The 23,237-nt window shown below is 37.4% G+C and overlaps 1 protein-coding gene across 4 annotated transcripts in view; it reads right to left on the reverse strand.

The window, feature by feature from the left end:
• TBC1D12 (TBC1 domain family member 12) overlaps positions 1-23,237 on the reverse strand; it is a 100,678-nt gene that overhangs the window by 24,710 nt on the left and 52,731 nt on the right. For all 4 annotated transcript variants that reach the window (XM_030334597.1, XM_030334596.1, XM_030334598.1 and 1 more), the window contains 2 exons: positions 13,976-14,091; positions 2,406-2,488 (listed from right to left, as the gene is read on the reverse strand). In XM_030334597.1, coding sequence (XP_030190457.1) covers positions 2,406-2,488; positions 13,976-14,091 — 199 coding nt within the window. The remainder of the gene's footprint in view (positions 1-2,405; positions 2,489-13,975; positions 14,092-23,237) is intronic.

Below are 23,237 nucleotides of genomic sequence, written 5' to 3' on the forward strand. Positions count from 1 at the left end.
ATAATTATGTAGGGGAACCTGGGTGACTCAGTTGAGCATCCGACTTTGGCTCAGGTCATGATCTCGCAGTTTGTAGGTTCAGGCCCCCCATGAGGCTCTGTGCTGACAGCTTGGAACCTGGACGCTGCTTGGGATTCTGTGTCTCCCTCTCACTCTGCCCCTCCCCTGCTCACACACTATCTCTCAAAAATAAAAAAAACATTTTAAAAAATTATAAATTATGTATATACTTTACTATGTTATATATTATGTTACAATTATAATTTTATAAAATTATATATAACATGTCATGTTAATATATAATGTATGTTTTAGCATATTATATATACTATATTAATATATAAGCATATTAATATATAATTATATATAATGTTTTGTATATTTATTTGTTTATAGTTATATATAATTTTAGAACCAGTGGGGACTTCAGAGATCAGCTAGCCAAAATGTTTACTAATTGTGTTTCACAAATGCCTCAGAAATCATCTTAAGGGGCAAGTGGGAGGCCAAGTAACCAGCTCTACTTTCTTTACCTTGTCATATGCATTCATATTCTATATAACTTTTCTTTGGAGAGAGTTTCACTGCTTTTAAAACAAAAGTGTGGACAGAACACTTGAAAGCCTAAATCCAGTCAACCTGAATCCCACACTTCACAGATTTGAGGAAACTAACATTAGGTTTATTTACCATCATATCCAAGTAGTATCAAATAGGATTAAAGCTGTTACCCTCTGATTTCTCAATTTAATGTTATTTCTATCATATCACATTGTAGGATTGTGTATTTATCAATAACTCTCTTAAATCTTAATCAACTAGTAAGGTCAAAGTTCAGAGTCAATTAAAATGTGTTGGGTATGTTAGGAGTATTTCAAATAAAATAAATTTATCCAATGTATAAATGATTAGGGCTTTTACAAAGATATAACTGCCTTATAGGTTTCTTATAACATTAAAAAATTAACCTCATTTCCAAAATAGTGCCATTAAATAGAACTGTATCCGGGGCGCCTGGGTGGCGCAGTCGGTTAAGCGTCCGACTTCAGCCAGGTCACGATCTCGCGGTCCGTGAGTTCGAGCCCCGCGTCAGGCTCCGGGCTGATGGCTCGGAGCCTGGAGCCTGTTTCCGATTCTGTGTCTCCCTCTCTCTCTGCCCCTCCCCCGTTCATGCTCTGTCTCTCTCTGTCCCAAAAATAAATAAACATTGAAAAAAAAAATTAAAAAAAAAAAAAAAGAACTGTATCCTATTACAGTATATTATAGTATTCCATTAACTTAAGGTCAAAGAAAAAAATCAGCTGCTAAAAGGCACATATCTAAAAATACTTATGGCTGTATAATATCTTTTCTAAAAGTGTACCCTGAACTAAAGTGCTTAGCAAATAAATACTGTTAAATTATCCTTATGTTCTACTTTTTGGCTGGAGGAGAGAATGAATAAATAAAGGTGTGAATTTATTTTTAATTTTTTTAAACATTTTTATTTATTTTTGAGAGACAGAGACAGAGCACGAGCGGGGAAGGGCAGAGAGAGAGGGAGACACAGAATCCGAAGCAGGCTCCAAGCTCTGAGCTGTCAGCACAGAGCCTGAGGCAGGGCTCCAACCCACAAACTGTGAGATCATGCTTGGAGCTTAAGTCGGAAGGAAGCGCAACCGAATGAGCCACCCGCATGTCCCAAAGGTGTGAATTTATACACCACAGTATACATTCATGTGCCTGTCCAAATGACACAATTGGGATTCTAGAAAGACTACATTAAGTCACAAAAGCAAATTCTAATTTCAAATCATATTCTCAAAGTCATACAGGAAGGTGTTACAATTATTAAATTATAAAATACCAAAAGCTTAAAAACTATAAAAGAAGTGAATTTCAGCAAATAAATTCATATCATTGCCATTCATAAGTTAAAATAATAGTTGTCCAAGAACCCTCATAGATAGTCTGCTGCCTTTCTCCTCAGTTAAAGTACTGGCAGAAAAGTAAGACATTTTTGAGAACAGATTTAGTTAGAAAAGTAAGAAAACAGCATTATCTTAAAGATGAATTTGGGGGTGCCTGGGTGGTTCAGTCGGTTAAGCGTCCGACTTCGGCTCAGGTCACAATGTCGCGGTCCGTGAGTTTGAGCCCCGTGTCGGGCTCTGTGCTGACTGCTCAGAGCCTGGAGCCTGTTTCAGATTCTGTGTCTCCCTCTCTCTCTGCCCCTCCCCTGTTCATGCTCTGTCTCTCTCTGTCTCAAAAATAAATAAACGTTAAAAAAAAAAAATTAAAAAAATTAAAAATAAAAAAAGATGAATTTGATCAATCTCATCATCCACCTTCCTGTTGAAATTAACCAACAGGTTAGCTTCCTACTGACATCAGTAAATTAAATACACCGATTGGAGTTAAATTTATACCTCGTTTTTTAGCCTCAGCCACCATTTCATCATATTCTTGTCGGTGACGTAAAGCTTCTTCCACAGATTTGGCAGGAAGATTTCTGGAAAAAAAAGGTTTTAAGTCAATTTTAAAAGATTAACTTTTAAATGTATTAACTTCTTCCTTTTTATAGCCAAATACAAAGAATTTCTAACTTAACCTTTTCATTTCATACCTTAAAGAAGTAAAAGGTTGAAAACTCTGCATTTTAGAAAAGCATTAGAATCCAAGTTGCTAATATTTATTATATAAATGTTATTTTATGTTCTATGTATACATGTTTATAATTATTTAAATATGTCAGATTTCAGACAATATTTCTAAGTTAAGTGATTAAGCTCACTTACCAGGGTTTTATTTTAGTCAATTTTTTGAGGTATAATTTTCATACAATAAAATGACTGAACATATTTTCAAGAACAGAGTTTGGTGAGTTTTAACAAATGTATATAGGAGCACCTGGGTGGGTCAGTCAACAAGCATCCTACTCTTGGTTTCAGCTCCGGTCATGATCTCACAGTTCATGGGTTTGAGCCCTGCATCAGGCTCTGTGCTGACAGTGCAGAGCCTGCTTGGGATTCTCTCTCTCCCTCTCTCTCTGTGCTGCTCCCCTGCTCATGTTCTCTCTCTCTCTCTCTCTCTCAAAATAAATAAAAACTTAAAAAAAAACAAAACCCAAATGTATATATACCTGTGCAACCAACATATCAATCAAGATACAAAACAGTCCCATCATTCTACAAAGTTTCCTTATGTCCCCTTTGCACTCAACACTTACCCACCTTAGGCAATCATATCTCTATTCCTATCTCTGTACATTAGCTGGTTGCCTTTTAAAGAATTTCATATAGATTCTTTTGTTCTGGCTTCTTTTACTGAGCATACTTTTGAAACTCATCCATGTTATTCTGCATACTAGTAATGTATTCCTTTTAACTGGTCAGTAGTGTTCTATTTATCCATGTGGATAAGCATTTAGATTATTTCCAGTTGAGGGCCTATGGATAAAGCTACTATAAATATTCACTTCAAGTCTTTGTGTGGGTATCTGCTTCCATTTCTCTTGGGTAAATACCTAGCAATGGAATTCTTGGGTCATATGGTAAGTGCAGGTATACTTTTATAACAAATTGGTTTCTACTTCAGAGTTTTAAGATAACATTGTAACTACAAATTTGATAATCACTTAATCACTTGCATATACTATATTTTGGCTTTAAAATTAATGGCTTCACCTACTTCACAGAGTAGGTGACTTACATACATGACTAGGCAAAAGAAATATTTAAACATTACCAAATATCCAAATATATCATAATGTCCAATTTGAGGAGTCAGGTTTTTAAAATGTTTTTTTAATTATTCATTCATTTATTTTATTTAAAAATGTTTTTTAAGAAGGCTCCATGCCCAATATGGGGCTTGAACTCACAACCCTGAGGTTGAAGAGTTGCATGCTCTATGACTAAGCTAGTCAGATGTCCCTCAATTTTTTTAATTTTTTTTTTAAGTTTATTTGCAGAGAGACAGAGACAGCACAGTTGGGGGGGGGGGTTGCAGAAAGAGAAGGGGACAGAGGATCCAAAGTGGGCTCCATGCTGACAGCAGAGAGCCCAATGCAGGGCTTAAACTCATAAACCGTGAGATCATGACCTGAGCTGAAGTCAGATGCTTAACCAACTGAGCCACCCAGGCACCCTTTGAATTATTTTCAATAGGCTAGGGTGGGGAAAGATATGTGACAAACTTTCAAATTAAACAAAAGTTTTGCCTCTTCCTCTCTTGTCAAGATAGATTCCTCCAGTAGTTGTAACAGAGAGGAATAATGGTTAAGACTTCTTCAGGACATAATGGAATAAGAGGGACCAGGGTTACTCTCTTGCCTTGATTAATTAGAACAATGAAGAGAATATGCTAAGCAATAGTTTTTAGATGTTGGACAATAAGCAGCACAAGACGGTGATCCTTATGAGAAAAACTCTGCAAATGCCTAAGCATACGGCCTGGGACTTTCAGGTCTCAGTGCTGGAAGGAAGTACCCAAAGTCCATTAGTCCTGCTTAGTTGAGGAAACAGAGTTTGGAAGCAAGGAGTATGAATTTTCCAGGAAGGGAGCTACAGAGGAGTCCTCTCAAATTTCTGGCTGAGTACTATTTATGCAGGTGTGTGATTAAACTACGGTATCCGAGGTAAGAAATACTAGAAAGGAATAGGTAGAACATCCTCAAAGATTACACTGAGCCAGCCAGAGTGGAAAGTCGTCCTAACAGATAGGGTATCAAGTGGAATCATTAGGGTATTGGTTCAGTAGTAAGGATATTAGCCCTAAACTAAACGCTGTTCTGGAACCACTCTAATAATGATTAGATTAAAAGGGACAAACCAACTCCAAGGAACTTGGTACCAGACTAAAGCCAAAAAATATTTAAAGGAATACAAAAAGTCCAGTGTCCAACTATGTAAAGTCACAAAATCTAGTATCCAATAAAATTACCTGGAAGCAAAGAAACAGGAAAATACAATTTATACTGAAGAAAATAATCAATAGAAATAGTGCAGAAGTGTTAGATAACAAGATTATACCTCAAGGATGATAAAACTGCTGTAATAAATATACTCAAGGAGGTAGAAGGAGAACACAATAAGAAAAGCTCAAGATCCAAATCAAACCTCTACAGATGAAAAGTACAATTTTTTTTAATGTTTATTTATTTTGAGAGAGAGACAGCGTGCACATGCATATGTGCACAAGCAGGGGAGGGGCAGGGAGAGAGGGAGAGGGAAAGAATCCCAAGCAGGCTTCTGCTGACGTGGGGCTTGACCCCATGAACCATGAGGTCATGACCTGTGCCAAAATCAAGAGTCAGATGCTTAACCAACTAAGCCACCCAGGTGCCCCGAAAAGTACAATTTCTAAACTGAAAAACACAAAAGGTGGGACTGACAGGAGATTACAAATTGCAGGGGGAAAAATGTGAGCTTTAAAATAGAATAGAAAGCTATACAAAATGAAATACAAAGAGAAAAAAATACCCCTTGTCAATCCCCTCAAAATAGCCTGAGTTGTGGGATATGAATATCAAGCAACATAATACATGTTTAATTGACTCAGAAAAAAGGGGAGAGAAGGCAGACAAGAAATAGTTGAAAAATAAAGGCTACAATTTTCCCAAAGTTGATACAAAATTACAAATGCAGACACGTTAGTTTCAATGAACCTCAAAGAGAAGGAATATGAGGAAAACCACACCAAAGCATATCATCAAATTCATGAAAATCAGAGATAAAGAAAAATCTTAATAGCTTTCAGAAAATAAAAGAATTCAGACAGCAGACCAGTACTACAAAAAGTGTTAAAAGAACACGCAGTAGAAGGAAATAATACCAGATGGAAATCTAGTTACACAACTTCTTAGAAGATAAAAGAAGGTTTAAAGAAAAAAATAATAAAAATGTATGGAGGGTGTGATTGTTAGTTTTGTGTATCAAACTTTCTCTCCCCCTCTCTCTCTCTGCCTGCTTGCCTGTCTTTGAGCTGGGATATAAGTCTTCTTCTGACTTTGGACTTGAACTGGAAATTACATTATCAGCTTTCCTATTTCTCAGCCTTAGGACTTGAACTGGAACTGGAACATCAGCTCTCCTGGGTCCGGAGCTTGCTGACTACAGATCTTCAGACTTCTCAGTCTCTAAATTCATGACAGCTACTTCCTTCTAATAAATCTCCTTATATACAAATAAGATATATAAAAATAAGAACCTTAATACATGGGGTTTCCACTTCTCTGGAGAACCCTAATACATGGGGTTTATAACATGTACAGTGGAAGTAATAGTACTGTAATGTTCTTATATATGTGAGATAGTATAATATTACTTGAAGGTAGTCCATGAAGAGTTAAGATATATAAACTATAGAGAACTACTAATATTAAAAATATAGGCAATTCATCAATAATAGATGAAATTAAAAGTCAACAGAATATTTTATCCAAAAAAGGCCAAAAAAAAAAAAATAGAACCTTGATTGCCATCCTATAATAAAAGACAAATCTCTCCACTTCCTTAGCATCTAGCTTTAAACACAGAATTGTTTCTAATAAGATTTAAAGAAAAGGGACTGTGGAATCTCTTGGAAGACTTCCAAAAAGGAAAGTTGACTCAGCTGCAAGAGGCCTTTTATTCGACCACTTTTGTTCCAATTGCAAGCCCGAAGTCAGCATGAGAGTGAAGTCACTTGCTGAAGGTGGTGCAACAGAAAGACATGAACCTGGGTACTCGATGCATGGAGACACCAGACTAGCTCTGAACTGCCCAACTCTGGGCCATGTATATATGAGGGAATAAATCCTTATGTGTTTAGGCCACTATATGGGGGAGTCTCTTATTTGTAGTTGAATGTAATTGCTGAGTGATACACCAGTTACACAATAATAATGCTCTAAAGGGCAGGGACCATTACAAACTTCACCTGATTCCAACCACTTTCAAAATCCATTGAGTTTAGCCCTTACACTAGATTAATTAACCTTATGATTCTGGGGAGCCTGGGCAACTCTTGGGTTTTGGCTCAGGTCATGATCTTGCAGTTTGTGGGTTCAAGCCCCGCAGTGGCCTCCACAATGACGGTGGGGAGCATGCTTGGGATTTTCTCTCTCCCTGCCCCTCCCCTGCTTGTGTTCACTCTCTCTCAAAACAAATAAATAAACTTTAAAAACAAAAAACCTTATGATTCCTAGTATTGCCTACCCTTAAACCTTACAAACTGAAGTTGTCCAATGCTGCTTCTCACCCAGGTCCTAACCAACTGTTAAGCCCAAACCCAGCCATAAGAGTCTCTCATTTCCTTTTACAAACTATCCTCTCTCTCTGGATATAGTTTGATACCACAAAAGAATGGAGTTCATGGTGTCCAAATTTCAGATGTTATTACTATATAAAGAAAATAAAAAGTTTATTTATTGTGATGAAAATGAGACCACAGAAAAAAAGAGAAAAAAGCCAAATATAAATCTAGTTTTCAAGTAAACAGTGATCCTGGACTCAGTAATACTGTTTTCTCTTTTGCTCCTCCAGCCCAGACTGTAAGTGCTTTTCTGAAGCTGTTAATCTTTTGACCTCATATCCCCTTCTTTTCCTTTTCTAGCCCTTCTAACAACCTTAATAATAAATTAAGAGTAATAAATTACTCTATTAAAGTCTTTCTTCTTGAAATTACTGTCCTGGTTGTCAGTTTTTCCTGATTGCACTCTGAACTCTTAAGATAACAGAAAATTGTTTGATCTACCTTTAGAAATTTTTTATTTTACCAGGGGAGAAACAGCTTAATTCAAATTTCATTTCCAGTTTTTGAACTACAAATCTACTCTTAAGATATCTCACCAGTTACTACTATTTTCCACCAAAAAGGCTTGATCATTCCCTTCAGTTACAATGCTGCCTTATGCTCCTGGTATGAATCTTAATGCTTTTTGCACTTCATTCTTTCTTATTTCTTTTCCATAAGTCTCAATAAAAGACTAGCCTAGACTTAAGGGCACAACTTGGGGGATCTGGTCTTCTATTTACTGAGAAAGTGGAATTAGATCTAAACAGATCTCTCCTCTGCACAACTTTACAGTCCCTCCACATGGCTTAGACCAGTACTAACCCTTGCTGCAATGATAAAAATGTTCTTTCATGCTGTTAAAATGTAGTAGCCACTAGCTGCATGTAGCTACTGAGCACCTGAAATGTGACTAGTGTGCCTGAGGGAATGAATTTTCTATTTTAACTTTAATTAATTAAATTTAAATTTTTTTTTAAATTTTTTTTTTCAACGTTTATTTATTTTTGGGACAGAGAGAGACAGAGCATGAACGGGGGAGGGGCAGAGAGAGAGGGAGACACAGAATCGGAAACAGGCTCCAGGCTCTGAGCCATCAGCCCAGAGCCCGACGCGGGGCTCGAACTCACGGACCGCGAGATCGTGACCTGGCTGAAGTCGGACGCTTAACCGACTGCGCCACCCAAGCGCCCCTAAATTTAAATTTAGATAGCCACCTGTGGCTAGTTGTTACCATAATGAAGACTCTAGGTCTAGACTCTAGAAAAAGAAGGAACCGTAACTTGCCATCCAGGTCATTTATGTAAGGGAACGGATCTAAATTTGAATAAGCACAAAGATCACAGATGTTAAGTAAACACAGAACTATGCCTCAAAACCATGATTATAAAGGCCTAATTAATTAATAAAAAGAGTACAGTCCCTTTATATGCATTATTGTTTCACTGACACTCACACCTTGGTTTTTCCAGATAACTCCCCAAACTATGTTGACCTAGTCCTAAAAGATTTCGAGAAGAGGCAAACAGATAGCTTTATTTGTGCCAGTCGTAAGTACATCAGTCTTAGCATGAAATAATTTGCAGGAAGGAGTTAAACACTGTTCAGGAAACAGAACTTTTCAGATAGTCCTATGTCAGGTTTTTCTATTGTGATTTCAGTTTTTTGAAAATGAGTACTTATATATGTACTCCAACACAAAATAGTAAACAAATAATTGGCTTATTAATTATTATAAGTCTTGGTATCCCCTTCTTCCAATCATCCTAAATGCAAAAGCCTTGGTACATAGTACAGAGTACAAATTCAATGGTCCAAATATGAAGAGTCCATATGGTAAACGTCCTAACCAATCTTTGATACTTTGAGGAAGACCAGAATTTTTAGTACCCTAAGCTAGACAGTGAATGAATAAAACATAAAACAAATACATACACAGACTTGTTTTTTTGTGTTTTTTTCTTCCAAAAAAAGTCACTAATTTTGCAGTCATTTGCCTAGGGAACTAATTAAAAAAATAGGATTCTTCAGTCTTGAAAATCAAAGGCTGAGTGAATAAAATCAACCAGGAAAAACTAAGCACCTCATTCAGTACTCTTAGGCACTCTAAGAAAAAGATATGGTTTACTATTGTCCCTTAGAAAAATGTCAATTAGTTAGGTGGTCAAGAGAAGAAACCATTAATGAATATCTAAGATAGTGGATCATGCTAAAAAACATGGTAAGAACATTTGCTGCTTTTCAAAGCTATCACATAAAAACCTATATCAAAAAAAATTTTTTTTGATGTTTATTTATTTTTGAGACAGAGAATGTGAAAAAGCAGGGGAAGAGCAAAAAGAGGGAGACAGAGGATGGGAAGCTGGCTCCACACAGACAGCAGACAGCCTCATGGGGGGGGTTCAAACTCAAGAACTGTAAGATCATGACCTGAGTTGAAGTCAGATGCTTAACGACTGAGCCACCCAGGTGCCCTTATACTTTACTTTTTTGTCACCTTTTACTTGCACCTTTAAGAATTTCTCCACTTTGTTTGGTACTGTGTGTACAGTAACTCAGCCAAGAAGCCAGAAGAGAAAGAGATGTAGCTCTATCCATTGGTGGTTTTAAAAAAAGTCCCATAAGCATCAGTGATTTAAAACACAGAAGAGTGGGGCACCTGCGTGGCTCAGTTAAGCATCTGACTTAGGCTCAGGTCATGATCTCGCAGTTCACGAGTTTGAGCCCCATGTCAGGCTCTGTGCTGACAGCTCAGAGCCTGGAGCCTGCTTCACATTCTGTGTCTCCCTCTCTCTCTGCCCCTCCCCTGTCTCTGTCTCATGTCTCATGCTCTGTCTCTCTCTCAAAAATAAACATTAAAAAAATTTTATAAAAAAACAGTAACATAGAAGAGGTTCCTATCAACACAGCTCATATGGATACTCTTACCTTCCTGTCCAAGGCTGGCTTTATTATGAGGTGGGTTAAGGGAGGAGTAGGCAGAGAGAAAATTCCTGTATTTGAAATCTGAGGACTTCAGATGATTAAATACTATAGCTGCTTCATACATAAAGAAGTTTCAACTATAAAAACCTACGCAGCCAATGATTCTGGATGTTTCTGCAAAATTACAGAAGCTAAGAAAAGAAAAGTGGCACCAATTCACAAATTCCCTTTGCAAGGGGAAACTCCTCCTCTCCTCCCATTATCACTGTGATCTATGAAAGAGGAAGTTTCCAACATCAATTTCATGCTGAGGGAAAACTTCTGTCCCTCTCTCCACCCCCTTGCAGATGCCACCTTAACAGAACTTGGCTGCATTCTGAAACAGAACAAAACTACAGATTACATAAGTTTCTGCTCCAAATTCTCAGCTTGTGAAGGCAAGGCTGAACTGGCTCAAATATATTTATTATATTTATATATATATATTTATATATATAATATTTGATTATATAAATTAATAATTATATTATATAATATTATATAAATTAACAATTAAACCTGCATTGTTTATTGATTATATAAATGTTAATTCATATAAATCACTTTCTCCCAAAAGACCCCTTCAATTTTAGAAAGGTGAACAAAATTTGTAATTAAATCACAATATCTCAGGGGCACCTGGGTGGCTCAGTCAGTTAAGCATCCGACTTCGCTTCAGGCCATGATCTCATGGTTTGTGAGTTCAAGCTCTGCACTGGGCTCTGGGCTGCCAGCTCAGAGCCTGGAGCCTGCTTTGGATTCTGGGTGTGTGTCTGTCTGTCTGTCTGTCTGTCTCTCTCTCTCTCTCTCTCTTTCTCTCTCTCCCTCCCTCCCTCCCCTGCTCATGCTCTGTCTGCCTCTCAAAAATAAACAAACATGAAGCCAAAACATAAGAGACGCTTAAAAACTGAGAACTGAGGGTTGATGGGGGGTGGGAGGGAGGGGAGAGTGGGTGATGGGTACTGAGGAGGGCACCTGTTGGGATGAGCACTGGGTGTTATATGGAAACCAATTTGACAATAAATTTCATATTAAAAATAAATAAACATTAAAAAATTTTTTTTTAAATCACAGCACCTCAGAGCTGAGTGGAACAGGAGCTATCAACTTGAATGTCTGTATTACAGATGAACAAACACACAAATAGCATAGAAGCTGTAATATTTATAACTAATATATGAATTTCAGAGAGTAGAGTGAAAAAAGTCATTTCTTTCAGTTGTTTATACATTTTTGGTACACTGAGATCCTCTTATAAATTTATTTTGTCTAGTGTACTATTTCAAGTTCCAATTTCATGGAACTCCTTATATAAGTTATAAGAAAAATTTAATATATTGAAATCACTGAAGGTTGAAGCCAAAGACTTAACTGAATGGAAAAGATAAAGCCTAGAGGCATCTGGTGGCTCAGTCGGTTAAGTGTCTGACTCGATCTTGGCTCAGGTCATGATCTCATACTTCTTGAGTTCAAGCCCTGCATCAGGCTCTGTGCTAACAGCACAGAGCTGGCTTGGGATTCAGTGTCTCCCTTTCTCTGTCCCTCCTCTGCTTGTATTCTCTCTCTAGCTCTCAAAATAAATAAACAAACTTACAAAAAAAAAAAAGATAAATCCTAGTCCTTAAAGAATTAGGTAGGTGAGAAGTGGAAATAAGATATTTGCATCCCAAGTGAGGGCAATAAATGAGCAAAGGCATGAAGGCAGGACTTAAAGAAATAGGTTTGGTTGTAAATAAAGTGTGGTGTAAAGAAAAATATGGCCCGAACACTAGAACAGAACTTTTTGCATGGTATTTTTATGAACTTCTGGGAAGAAATGAACAGTCCTGGTAAAGAGCTTAATCCACTTTGGATGAATTTGAACAAGTTTAAGAACACTCTTCCAAATGCAGTTATCTACCTGCTCAGCGTCAAGAGTCTGAAGATCTTTAACCAGGTATTCTCTTCTTGCTTATCTGACCACTCTTTGAACTGGCCTGGTTAATTCTCCTCCCTGGCAGCAAGACTGAAATGAAACTTTGACATGTTCTCATAACTGAATTTCTGAAAAACTCTTTAAAATTTTTTTTAAAGTTTATTTGAGAGAGAGAAAGAGAGAGGGAGAGAATATGAGAGTGAGCACGCGTGGGGGAGAGGCAGGGAGAGGGAGAGAGAGAAAATCCCAAGCAGGCTCCACACTGTCAGCACAGAGCCTGATGCGGGGTTCAAACTCACAAATCACGAGATCATGACCTGAGCTGAAATCTAGAGTTTGACTCTTAACTGACTGAGCCACCCAGGCAACCCTTAATTTTTTTTAAAGTAGGCTCCACACCCAACATGGGGCTAGAACTCATGACCCTAAGATCAAGAGTAGGATACTCCTCTTACTGAGCCAGTCAGGTGCCGCTAAAAAGCTTTTTTTTTTGTAAACCAATGGAAAAATGAAATATGAACATATTCAGCAAATCCTTAAAAAGGAGTGTCATGATCACACTTTCTTTAGTATGAAGGAATGTAACAAGAATAAAAAAAAAAAATAATGTACTTACGTCCAACCTTTCTTCTCTCAGAATGTCTAAAAAATATTCAATTCAACCTCTGCCTGTTTGGCCCCAGATTCTTTTATTATGCTCCCCATGATAATGGGTGGAAAAAGGTGCAGATCAGGAAAATGACAAGACAGGTTAGGAATTTTTTACACTGGAAGGAAAGAGAAGTCTAGAAGAAAAAGAGTAGATCCAGAGAGCCCAAGAAGGGGGAAGAAGTGAAGAACCAAGGGGTCTTGCTTTAGGGAAGGTGTGTTTTGTATGATACCAAATCAGAGACAGTGTTTTAAAGAACAGCAGCTTTGTGGAAGGCTGAGATGGGAAGGGCAGAAAAAGGGAAGGGAAGAATTTAAATTGGTTTTGTTGGGTATTTCTATTCTTTGGGGCGCCTGGGTGGCTCAGTCGGTTGAGCATATGAGTTCAGCACAGGTCATGATCTCATTGCTCGTGCATTTGAGCCCCGCATGGAGCCTGCTCCTATCAGTGCAGAGCCCACTTTGGATCTTCTGTCCCCCTCTCTCTGCCCCTTACCCACTTGAGCTGTCTCTTTCTCAAAAACAAAATAATAAAAAATAACATATTCTTCTTTTTAAAGCTTTTCTTTATTTTGAGAGAGAGCGAGAGAAGGTGCACGCGTGCACAGAGGAGGGGTTGAGGGGGGACAGAGAGAATCCCAAGCAGGCTCCACGCTGTCAGCACAAAGCTTGATGAGAAGCTCGATCCCATGAACTGCAAGATCATGACCTGAGCTGAAATCAAGAGTCGGACGTTTAACCAAATGAACCACCCAGGCGCTTCAAGAATATATTCTTAATAATAGTAAACTAGTTGACAAATCAGTAGTTATTATTTCAAGCTCCCAAATTTCAAAATTTGTCCAAAAGGCAAAGACCAATACATCTTAAGTACCTATTAAATGGCAAGAAAGGAAAAATAAATGCCTTATCTTGTTAAGATAAGGCAGGAGGGTTGAAGTAAGAATAGATATAAAAAGCCATCTAAGATTTATGTTTCATTCATTGGCTTAGAGATACTTCTAGAAAATATGTATAAAGTTTGCACATCAATAATATATTCTTCCTTATTAGTTTTAGGATACATGACTGAGATTTTTAAAATTTTCTTAAAGCCATTTCTGTATTCAATTCTTACATTTTGTATGAAATAGTAAGCAAGATTAAATTGAAGTTTAAAATATAAACAGTGTGCCTGATGACCACCATAATACTTACGATGGTCGATCCTCAAGAATCAGGGCAGTGGTAGAAAGTGGTTCAAATTCAAAATTCTTACGTCTTGAAGACTGAGGTGGTGGTTTACAGGTCCTCCCTGTTCGTGCTTCATACTCCTAGAAGAGATTAAAATATACTTTATGCAGAGTCTTTTCCAATTTTCAGTTTGTATTATTAAATCTGTATCATTAAGAATGTTATACTATTGTAAAAAATATATTGAATTCATACATTAATTTGGTAAAAATATCAGGCAGACAAAAAAAAAAGTCACTTTTTTCCCTGAAGCAAACTAAATCATGAGTTTATATTACATATAAAGTATCAAAGTATGTTAAGAGAGAGGAAAGATACAAATGCACTATGTTAATGAGGGAAGGCTTTAGGGTGCCTTCTATGGTATCAGCTACCCAAGTCCAGCTTTGAATAATCTACAATCAGATAAACCTACTTTCTAAACCTTCAGCCAGATCAATAATGGAAATGTTGACACAAGATATAGATAATCCTATTGTAATGCTTTGAAGATCTCTCTCAAAAGTAACACTGAACCTGTAACCAAATACTGGTTTTCAATTTCGACCTACTTTGAATCTAAATACTATAAATCTACCTACTACTCTAAATTTAAACAGCAATTTACCATCATATATTATCTAAAGATATGGCAAAAGATTGTCAAATACATAATTAAAATTAAGACACTATTATTATGGTATTTTTCTAATTCATCTGAACTGATGATCCTATCATTCAAAAAACAACTGAAATTAATTTGACATGTTCTTGGTGGACACCTTTATATTTCTACAGTTGAGCATTTTTTCCTAAATGTTCACAGATTTATACTGAAATTATTTCTAGAAATTTAAGAACAATAACAAGCTTACAGGATTATAATTTCCAGAATCCACATTTTCTCCTTTCTAAAAATATAAGTAAATAAAAACAAATCGATCTAGATTTGATCATCTCCAGATAACAAATACAATTTTAATGAAATTCTCAAAGATAACACACAATTTCATGAGTAGATCTGCAAGTCTTTACTGGCAGCTACAGAAAACATTAATTTAAATGAAGAAAATGAAATGCACTTAAAGTGATCAAGTGTTTCACTTACTGCCTGTTTTCCTACCACGGCCTACAATTCTTTTTGTATTATCTTTTCCAACTTCTATTTTCCCCTACCAAATCAAACAGTTGTAAAATAATAAACTGATGGTTCTACCTTTCTTAAAAATGTGATGGTCTTATTGAAACTTAATCTTCTAATTTGAGATATTTTTTAAAAATTTATGCTGTCTTAATCATTTTCTATAAACTCCAGTTTACGGTTACTGCCAGTGTTTATAAAGGTTTATATTATTATTTTATAATTCTTTAGTTCTGCATCTCCCCTTCCATCTAATAAATCTATGCTCTGTTAATCTGAGAGCTCCTTTGGATAATTATGCTGGATTTTTAGAGACTTCTTTCTCAAGTTATTTAACACTCTGTATGCCCTTTTTATTAACTCCCATCCCAAAGAACTGTACAGCTTTCAGAGTCAAAACGTCATTTTGCTTTTTCATAAATTTTCTTTCCTAACATCTAGGATATATATATGTAATTATGATCAATATTTTTTTATTTTAAATGTTTCTTTAAAAATCTGTTTTAATGTTGATTTTTTTTTTTTTTTTGAGAGAGAGAGCGTGCGCGCACCAGCAGGGGAGGGGCAGAGAGAGAGGCAGAGAGAGAAAGAATCCAAAGTGGTCTCTGTGCTACCAGCGCAGAGTCCAACTCGGGGCTGGAACTCACACAAACCGTGAGATCATGACATGACCTGAAATCAAGAGTCAGATGCTTAGCAGACTGAGCCACCCAGGCGCTCCATGATCAGTGTTTCTTTTCGTTATTACAAACTCAAATATAACAAATCCCCCTTACTGCTAATGTTTTTCTTATTAAAAATCATAGATGCTAGACATACATGAGGTTTCTTAAATCATTTAAATGGCACTCTGTTTTCCTACAATGTGACCTGGTCTCATTGCCAGACAGAATACAATGAATATCATCCAATGAAGTATTTCCCAAATAAATGCTTTAAACATTTAACACATTTGATCCTTGAAATAAACCTGTGAAGCACTCAACTCACAACAGAGGAAACTAAGGCACAAAGACATACAGACTTGCTTAAGGTCATAAATGGCAGACTGCGTAGCTCCAGAGCCTGGCTTTCTAACAATCTATTACCTTACTACATTAACAGTCAAGTTGCTGTCTCTAACAATTTAAAAGAATTAGATAAAATCATTCAGTGAGAGAATAATGGGGATTTTTAAAGTGGATAGATCAAGCTGACACTATATCACTGATTCAACTAAACATCACAAGAAGACACCAGTTGGTGTCTCCTGTTATGATGCAATACGAAATATTCTTGTCAAAAGAAAAATCAAAGTTTAATATTATTAAGCCTCTAGAATTGTGCTCTCCAATATGGTAGTCAAAAAGAAGTGATAATTGGGGTGCTTGGGTGGCTGAGTCAGTTGAACATCCGACTTCAGCTCAGGTCATGATCTCACGGTTTGTGGGTTCCAGCCCCACACTGGGCTCGCTGCTGTCAGTGAAGAGCCCGCTTTGAATCTCCTGTCCCCCACATCTATGCCCCTCCCCAGCTCTCTTTCTCTCTCTCTCAAAAATAAATTTAAAAAATTTTTAAAAAAGAAGTGATAACCAACTATGTCACATATGCTTAAATATACATTAAAAAAACATCAAGGGATCTGAACTATGAGGAGGTTCTCCTATGGAGGACGGGACTAGGAATGAAGGAGATTTGTTTTACTTTAACATATTCAGTATTATCTGAATTTTCTTACAAGAAGAAATAAAGTATTTTGTAAGAGAGATCATTTACAGTCATGGTCGATAATGGACAAAGATTTTACTGAAGAGGTAGGATCAGAACTGGGACAAAAATGATGGGTATTAATTCCACAGGCAGAAAGGACTGGAAAGAACAAGTCAGAGGGAAGGGGTGGGGAAGCAAAGGCATGGATCAGGGAAACACATTAATTTCACTGAATATGGAAAAGGATGAGAAATAAGGCTGGAAACATGTAGGCTAAATTATGGAATTTTCCATTCATATAAATATTTGGAATTCATAAGCAAAATGGAGAGCCACTGAAAGTCTAGATAAAGCCTACCTTCTTTCTTATATTTTTTTAAAGTAGGCTCTATGGCCAATGTGGGGCCTGAACTCAGAACCCCAAGCCCAAGAGCTGCATGCTCCACTGACTGAGGCAGTCAGGTACCCCTAAAGCCATTAAAAATTAACCGAATAAGTACACATTTAATATAAAAGGTGACACAAAAAGAGGTACCTAAATATCATTTATGTATCTATCTTACAAATGAGCTTTATACACAATTGTCATTCAAGAATTTTTCACAAGAAAGAAGTTGTAGGTCTTGCATTTCCCATCAGACATCCTTAGCATAAAAATGCTTTAAGATTCTAGAGGGTTATGAACCAAAAAACCTTAGAAACACAGTATCAATCCAGCCCTAAATTAAAACAGCATAGATTTATATACCCGAATGACTCAAATATTAATTTGAATTGAACTAAAAATGCTACTCTAATGTGATTAAAGTTACAAATTATATTAGAAATAGTAAAATATTAATAAGCATCAGTACTTTCAAAATTGATCACATGATGATATCCTTCAGTTAGGTTTTTTTTTTTCAATCACATATAACAAAAACCCAACTCAAACAGACGTAGGCAAATTTATCAGATCACAGGACTGAATATTCCACACACTTAGCTAACTCTGGTCTTTGACCAAGAGGTTCTTCCAGTCTCTCAGCCATGTCCTCTGAGTGTGGGCTTCATCGAGAGGCTGGCTTGCTGCTCACAGAAATGAATGCAGCAATGCCAGTTGTCACATCCTTATGATGTAACTTTCAAAGATCCCTCAGCTGCTCTTCTAGTAACTCTCAGAAAAGAGAACTTCCTGGAAGTTCTCAGTAAATATCTCACTCCACAAGCATCAGTGACCTGAGAAATAAACCTCATCAATGAGTCCATCAGAGCCTGTAGCTGAAGCAGATCACATGACTCTCAAGTAACTCTTGAGTCCAGGGCAGTAGGCAGTCACAGTGCTCACATGATGGAAAAGTAGTTGAAACAATATATCATGGATGGAATTCACTTTAATTCCACGTGTATCATGTCGTAAAAATTCCCCATATGTTTCTTCAACAAAAGTTTAATAATGAGCTAAGCACTGGTAATTTTATAGGCTATAAAGGAACTTTACAATATTAAAGAGCAACTGGAAATATCATAGTCCAAGGAAATCGGTAAATAATGCTATCTACAGTACATCCACTGTCTGAAAATACTGTTAAGACTCTGCCTCATTTTCTGTCAAAAAAAAATCAGTTTTAACTGACCTATTTTACGAGTAGTTGCCAAATATAAGAAAAGAAATATTTAATATATGCAATGTATTTCTATGGGATGTTGTAATGAAGCCTATTTATTATTATCATTTAATTTGTTCTTTTTCACTCAAAAAAATCTGTCCTATACAATATGTTTAACTGCAGTAACTAGAATAGTAGGTGAACTAATGCTTAGGGCAGGCAGGCAAATATCTGTAGAACAATTTATTCTGCTACTACAAAAAATTTGCATCAGACAAGCAATAAATTCTAAGCCTGATCAAAAGATGGTACTTAATTGTTGTTATTTCCATGAAGGTAAAGTAGAAAAACTGTCTTACAATTCCAAGGTATGGAGATACTCTATACACATAAAGAGAAAAGATGTTTTTCCACAAAATAATCTCTCAGAAAACAGGTAGCATATTTGCCAATAAACATCTCTCATATTATAGGTGCTTTCTATTAATTTTGAACAGCAAAGTACAATTTGGAAAAGACACATTATCCTGAAGTTACCTCAATCAATGCTAACCTGGAAGGTCACTTGTTGATTAGCAAGTTTTGTTGTTTGCTTAACTGGAGTAGAAGAAACTGAATGTAAAGTAAGGATTTCTGGAGGTATAACCATCCAACTGCAAACTACCGTAAAGAGCCTTTAAACATAACCTTAAAAAGCAACATACTAACAGACTTTGTTGTACAGATGATAATTTTATAGCTATGGAACAAATAAAAGAAAAAATGTAATGCATTTGGAAATTTAAGACTTGAGACAAAATTTCTCATAAGAAGATAATACATAGAATCAAAAAGCACTGTATCTTCTATACCTTGAACAAGAGTGAAAGTAATGTGCTCTGGGGTTAGAGACTTCAAAACTGGTCACAGTGATGCTGAACATATTGATGCCAAAGATGTATACAACAGTTTTGAATAAAAAAGCATTATTTCTTTCTTTTAAGTTTGAGAGAAAGAGAGCATGTGCGTGCAGGAGGAGGAGAGAGCAAATCCGTGGTGACAATAAAGAATGCCGGGCTCAGTCTCACAAACCAGGAGCTCATGACCTGAGCCGAAACCAAAGTCACATGCTTAACCAACTGAGCCACCAGGTAACCCCAAAGCACTATTTCTTAATACATTATTTTATATACTATGTGATTTGAATATGTAATTAGAAATTTAAATAAGCATTTTACTTACATCTATATTCCTAAAAATTATACACACATACCAACACACATGTTGGCCAATTCTTCAGAAACATAGGTAGATTCCCCTTTGGTGGACTAGGTAATTCATACCAACTTTCTTGGTGAAAACAACCTTTGTGACAATCCCTGACAAAGGGGAAACAAGGCAAGCTTAATGATCACCCCATTGTGCATGAAGGCTATTCTGGACATCAGTACAGAAAGGGAAAATTCAAACAAAAACTGGCTGTTAGTTTAGAACAGCTGAAGGAGGCCAAAGTTTATGTGCCAGAGTAGCAGAAAAGAAAACACTCCACTGAGAAAGAACTCTAGGAATCTGTATAGGAGTCCTGTTGAGTCTTCACCTGAATACTAACCTGTACATATGGTAAGGCCAAACACAAGTCTGGGAAAAAAACAACTATTGGGGAAAGAACAATTACCTGGGAACAGTAAGCAAAACAGTCCCCCAGAGCTCATTCAGGGATGAGAAGTATTGATATTCCCACCAACCAAAATGTAAAGTCATCACTGAATACACAGGCCATTTAGGAGAGACCTAAATATTCACACCCATCTGAAACTATGCAAGTCAGAAGAGAATGGACAAATCTTTAAATGCTGAAAGAAAAAAAATAATAAAACAACGGGGGGGGGGTGGTGAACCGTGCTGACTTAGAATTCTATACCAAGAGAAAAGATCTTTCAAAAATGAAAGTGTAGGTAGCATAGGGTGCCCAGCAGGCTCAGCTGGTAGAGCATGTGACTCTTATTCTTGGTGTCCTGAGTTCAAGCCCCACACTGGGCAGAGTTTACTTAAAAAAAAAAAAAAAGAGACAGAGAGAGAGAGAGCGAGCGCGTGCGCATATTAACATTTTTTTCAAACAAACAAAACCCCAGAATCTGAGGTCAGTAGACCTGAACTAGAAGATATTTTAAAGGGCATTTTTCAGGGGTGCCTGGGTGGTGACTTAGTGGGTTAAACATCCAACTCTTGGTTTTGCCTTAGGTCATGATCTCACGATTATGGAATCAAGCCCCAAGTTGGGCTCCATGCTGACAATGCAGGAGCCTGCTTGGGGTTCTCGCTCTCCCTCTCTCTCTGCCCCTCCCCTGCTCATGCTCTCTTGCTCTCTCTCAAAATAAACAAACATTTAAAAAATTTTTTTAATGTTTATTTATTTTTGAAGGAAAGAGAGACAAAGCTTGAGCACAGAAGGGGCAGAGAGAGAGGGAGACACAGAATCCAAAGCAGGCTCCAGGCTCTGAGCTGTCAGCACAGAGGCTGACGTGGGGCTTGAACTCACGAACCGTGAGATCATGACCTGAGCTGAAGCTGGATGCCTGACTGAGCCACCCAGGCATCCCTAACATTTTTTTTTAAAAAGGGGGAAAGAATATATCATATGAAAAGATGAGTTTACACAAAGAAATGAAAAGCACCAAAATAGTAAATATGGAAAAATATAAGGCATTTTGGAAGACATGAGGAATTTAAAAATGTTAAAGGATATATGACTACTTAGAGCAAAAATATTATCAATTTATTAAGGGGTTTACAGCAGAAAAATCAGAAGGGAAAGAATGGCAATATACTGTTATTACATTGTATTCAAATTGAGGGTAGATTGTGATAAAGTATCACAAACCCAACTTCATCAGTTTTCAACAATGTCCCGGAGATGCTTCCATGGAGTCTGTAAAGTCAAATCTGTATTCTTAATGGTTTGTCAATGTATTAACATGAGCTCTAATGGTGCTAAAGCAATGTTAAATATAACTAGCACAAATCAAGGCAATGGCACAAAACTGTACTACTAATCACTGTATTCTTTGTGGCATGCACTCAAAGTTAAAAAACTAAAGGGGAATAGAGTAGGTCTGGCCAGTTTAAGAATGTCTATGATTAAACAGTAAATATCACTTATTATAGGTCAAGATTTAATATAATTAATATCGCTTTAATATTCTATGTGATAAAAGGAGACATATACATAAGGAACTTCTGCTGCACACGAAGTACAATGGTTGTCTAGAGAAAAAGCATTTGTCCAGTTATTTGAGTGACAAACTGGACAAACCTCTTTTATTATGGGCACTATTTTTAATTAAAAGAAAAACTGATAGCAAGTATAGTTATTCAGAATTGAGTATCTGGTAGATATTTCCTCAACTTTGTATAAAGTAGGCACTTCATCTCCATGGTATTCCTCCAAAACAAACAAACAAACAAAAAACATAACCCCAGTCAAGTCATGGGGAAATCATCAAACAAACCCAAACTGTAGACGTGACATAATAAACACATATATTTGGTCTGTTTCCTGGCACACAGCTCCTAAAGCCCTTGAAATCTCCTAAACAAGTGGCTTTTAGTATGCTAATGAGGTGATAGCTCAAGTCTCTGGGATATCCTCAGGATCAGGGCTGGTTGTCAGGGAGACCAAGTACTGACACGGTTAGAACTTTCAGCCCCCTCCCCACCGCCCCCCCACCTCCCATCTCTGGAGAGGGGAGAGGTGCTGGAGATTGAGTCAATCACTAATGACCAATGATTCAATCCATTATGCCTACACAATGAAGACTCCCCCCAAAACTCTAACAAACGGCTCAGAGTACTTCTGTGTCAGTGAACATATGGGCATGGGGGAAGTGATGCACCTGGAGAGGTCATGGATGCTCCATGCCCCTTCCATATACCTTGCTCTATGTATCTCTTTCATATGATTATTCATGAGTTGTATCCTTTTATAATAAACTGGCAATCTTAGTAAGTAATCTGTTTTCCTGAGTTCTGTGAGTCATTCTAGCAAATTATCAAACCCAAGGAAGGAATCCTGGGAGTCTGCAATTTATAGTTGTTTGGTCAGAAGTACTAGAAGCCTGAACTTGCAATTGGCTTCAGAACTGGGAGGCAGTCGGGATGCCTGGGTGGCTCGGTCAGTTAAGCATCTGACTTCGACTCAGGTCATGATCTCAAGGTTCGTGAGTTTCAGCCCCACACTGATAGAGAAAAATCTGTTATAAGATGGCCGACAAGACTGATAGGGGAATTCCAGTCCCTGCCTGAAGACTCCCCTTCCGGGTTTTTCTTACTACTGGGTTTTTCTTCCCACCCTGCTTGCCAGGCTAGAACAGACTGTAAATTGTCCCCTCTGCTTATGCTCGAGGCTCAGACCTCTGGAGAGTAATCTCCTCTGAGCCCACCAGTATAAAATAAATCTCCTGCCTTCCAAGATCTCCAAGTGTCTCTTGGTTCTTCTGCTTGGTGATCCAGACCAGTTTCTGTAACATGTCAGGCTCTGTGCTGTCAGCTCAGAGCCTGGAGCCTGCTTCAGATGTATTTCCCTCTCTGTCCCGTTCCCCCCCCCCCCCCCCCCCCAACTCCGGCTGTCTGTCTCTCTCTCAAAAATAAACATTAAAAAAATTTTAAAAAGGGGAACCTGGGTGGCTCAGTCAGTTGAGCATCCAACTTCAGCTCAGGTTATGATCTCACCACCTGTGAGTTCAAGCCCTGCGTCGGGCTCTATGCTGACAGCTCAGAGCCTGGAGCCTGCTTCAGATTCTGTGTCTGTCTCTCTCTGCCTCTCTCCCACTCACACTCTGTCTCTCTCTCT

This window comes from Lynx canadensis, chromosome D2 (genome assembly GCF_007474595.2).
Source record: "Lynx canadensis isolate LIC74 chromosome D2, mLynCan4.pri.v2, whole genome shotgun sequence".
Taxonomy (NCBI): Eukaryota; Metazoa; Chordata; class Mammalia; order Carnivora; family Felidae; genus Lynx; species Lynx canadensis.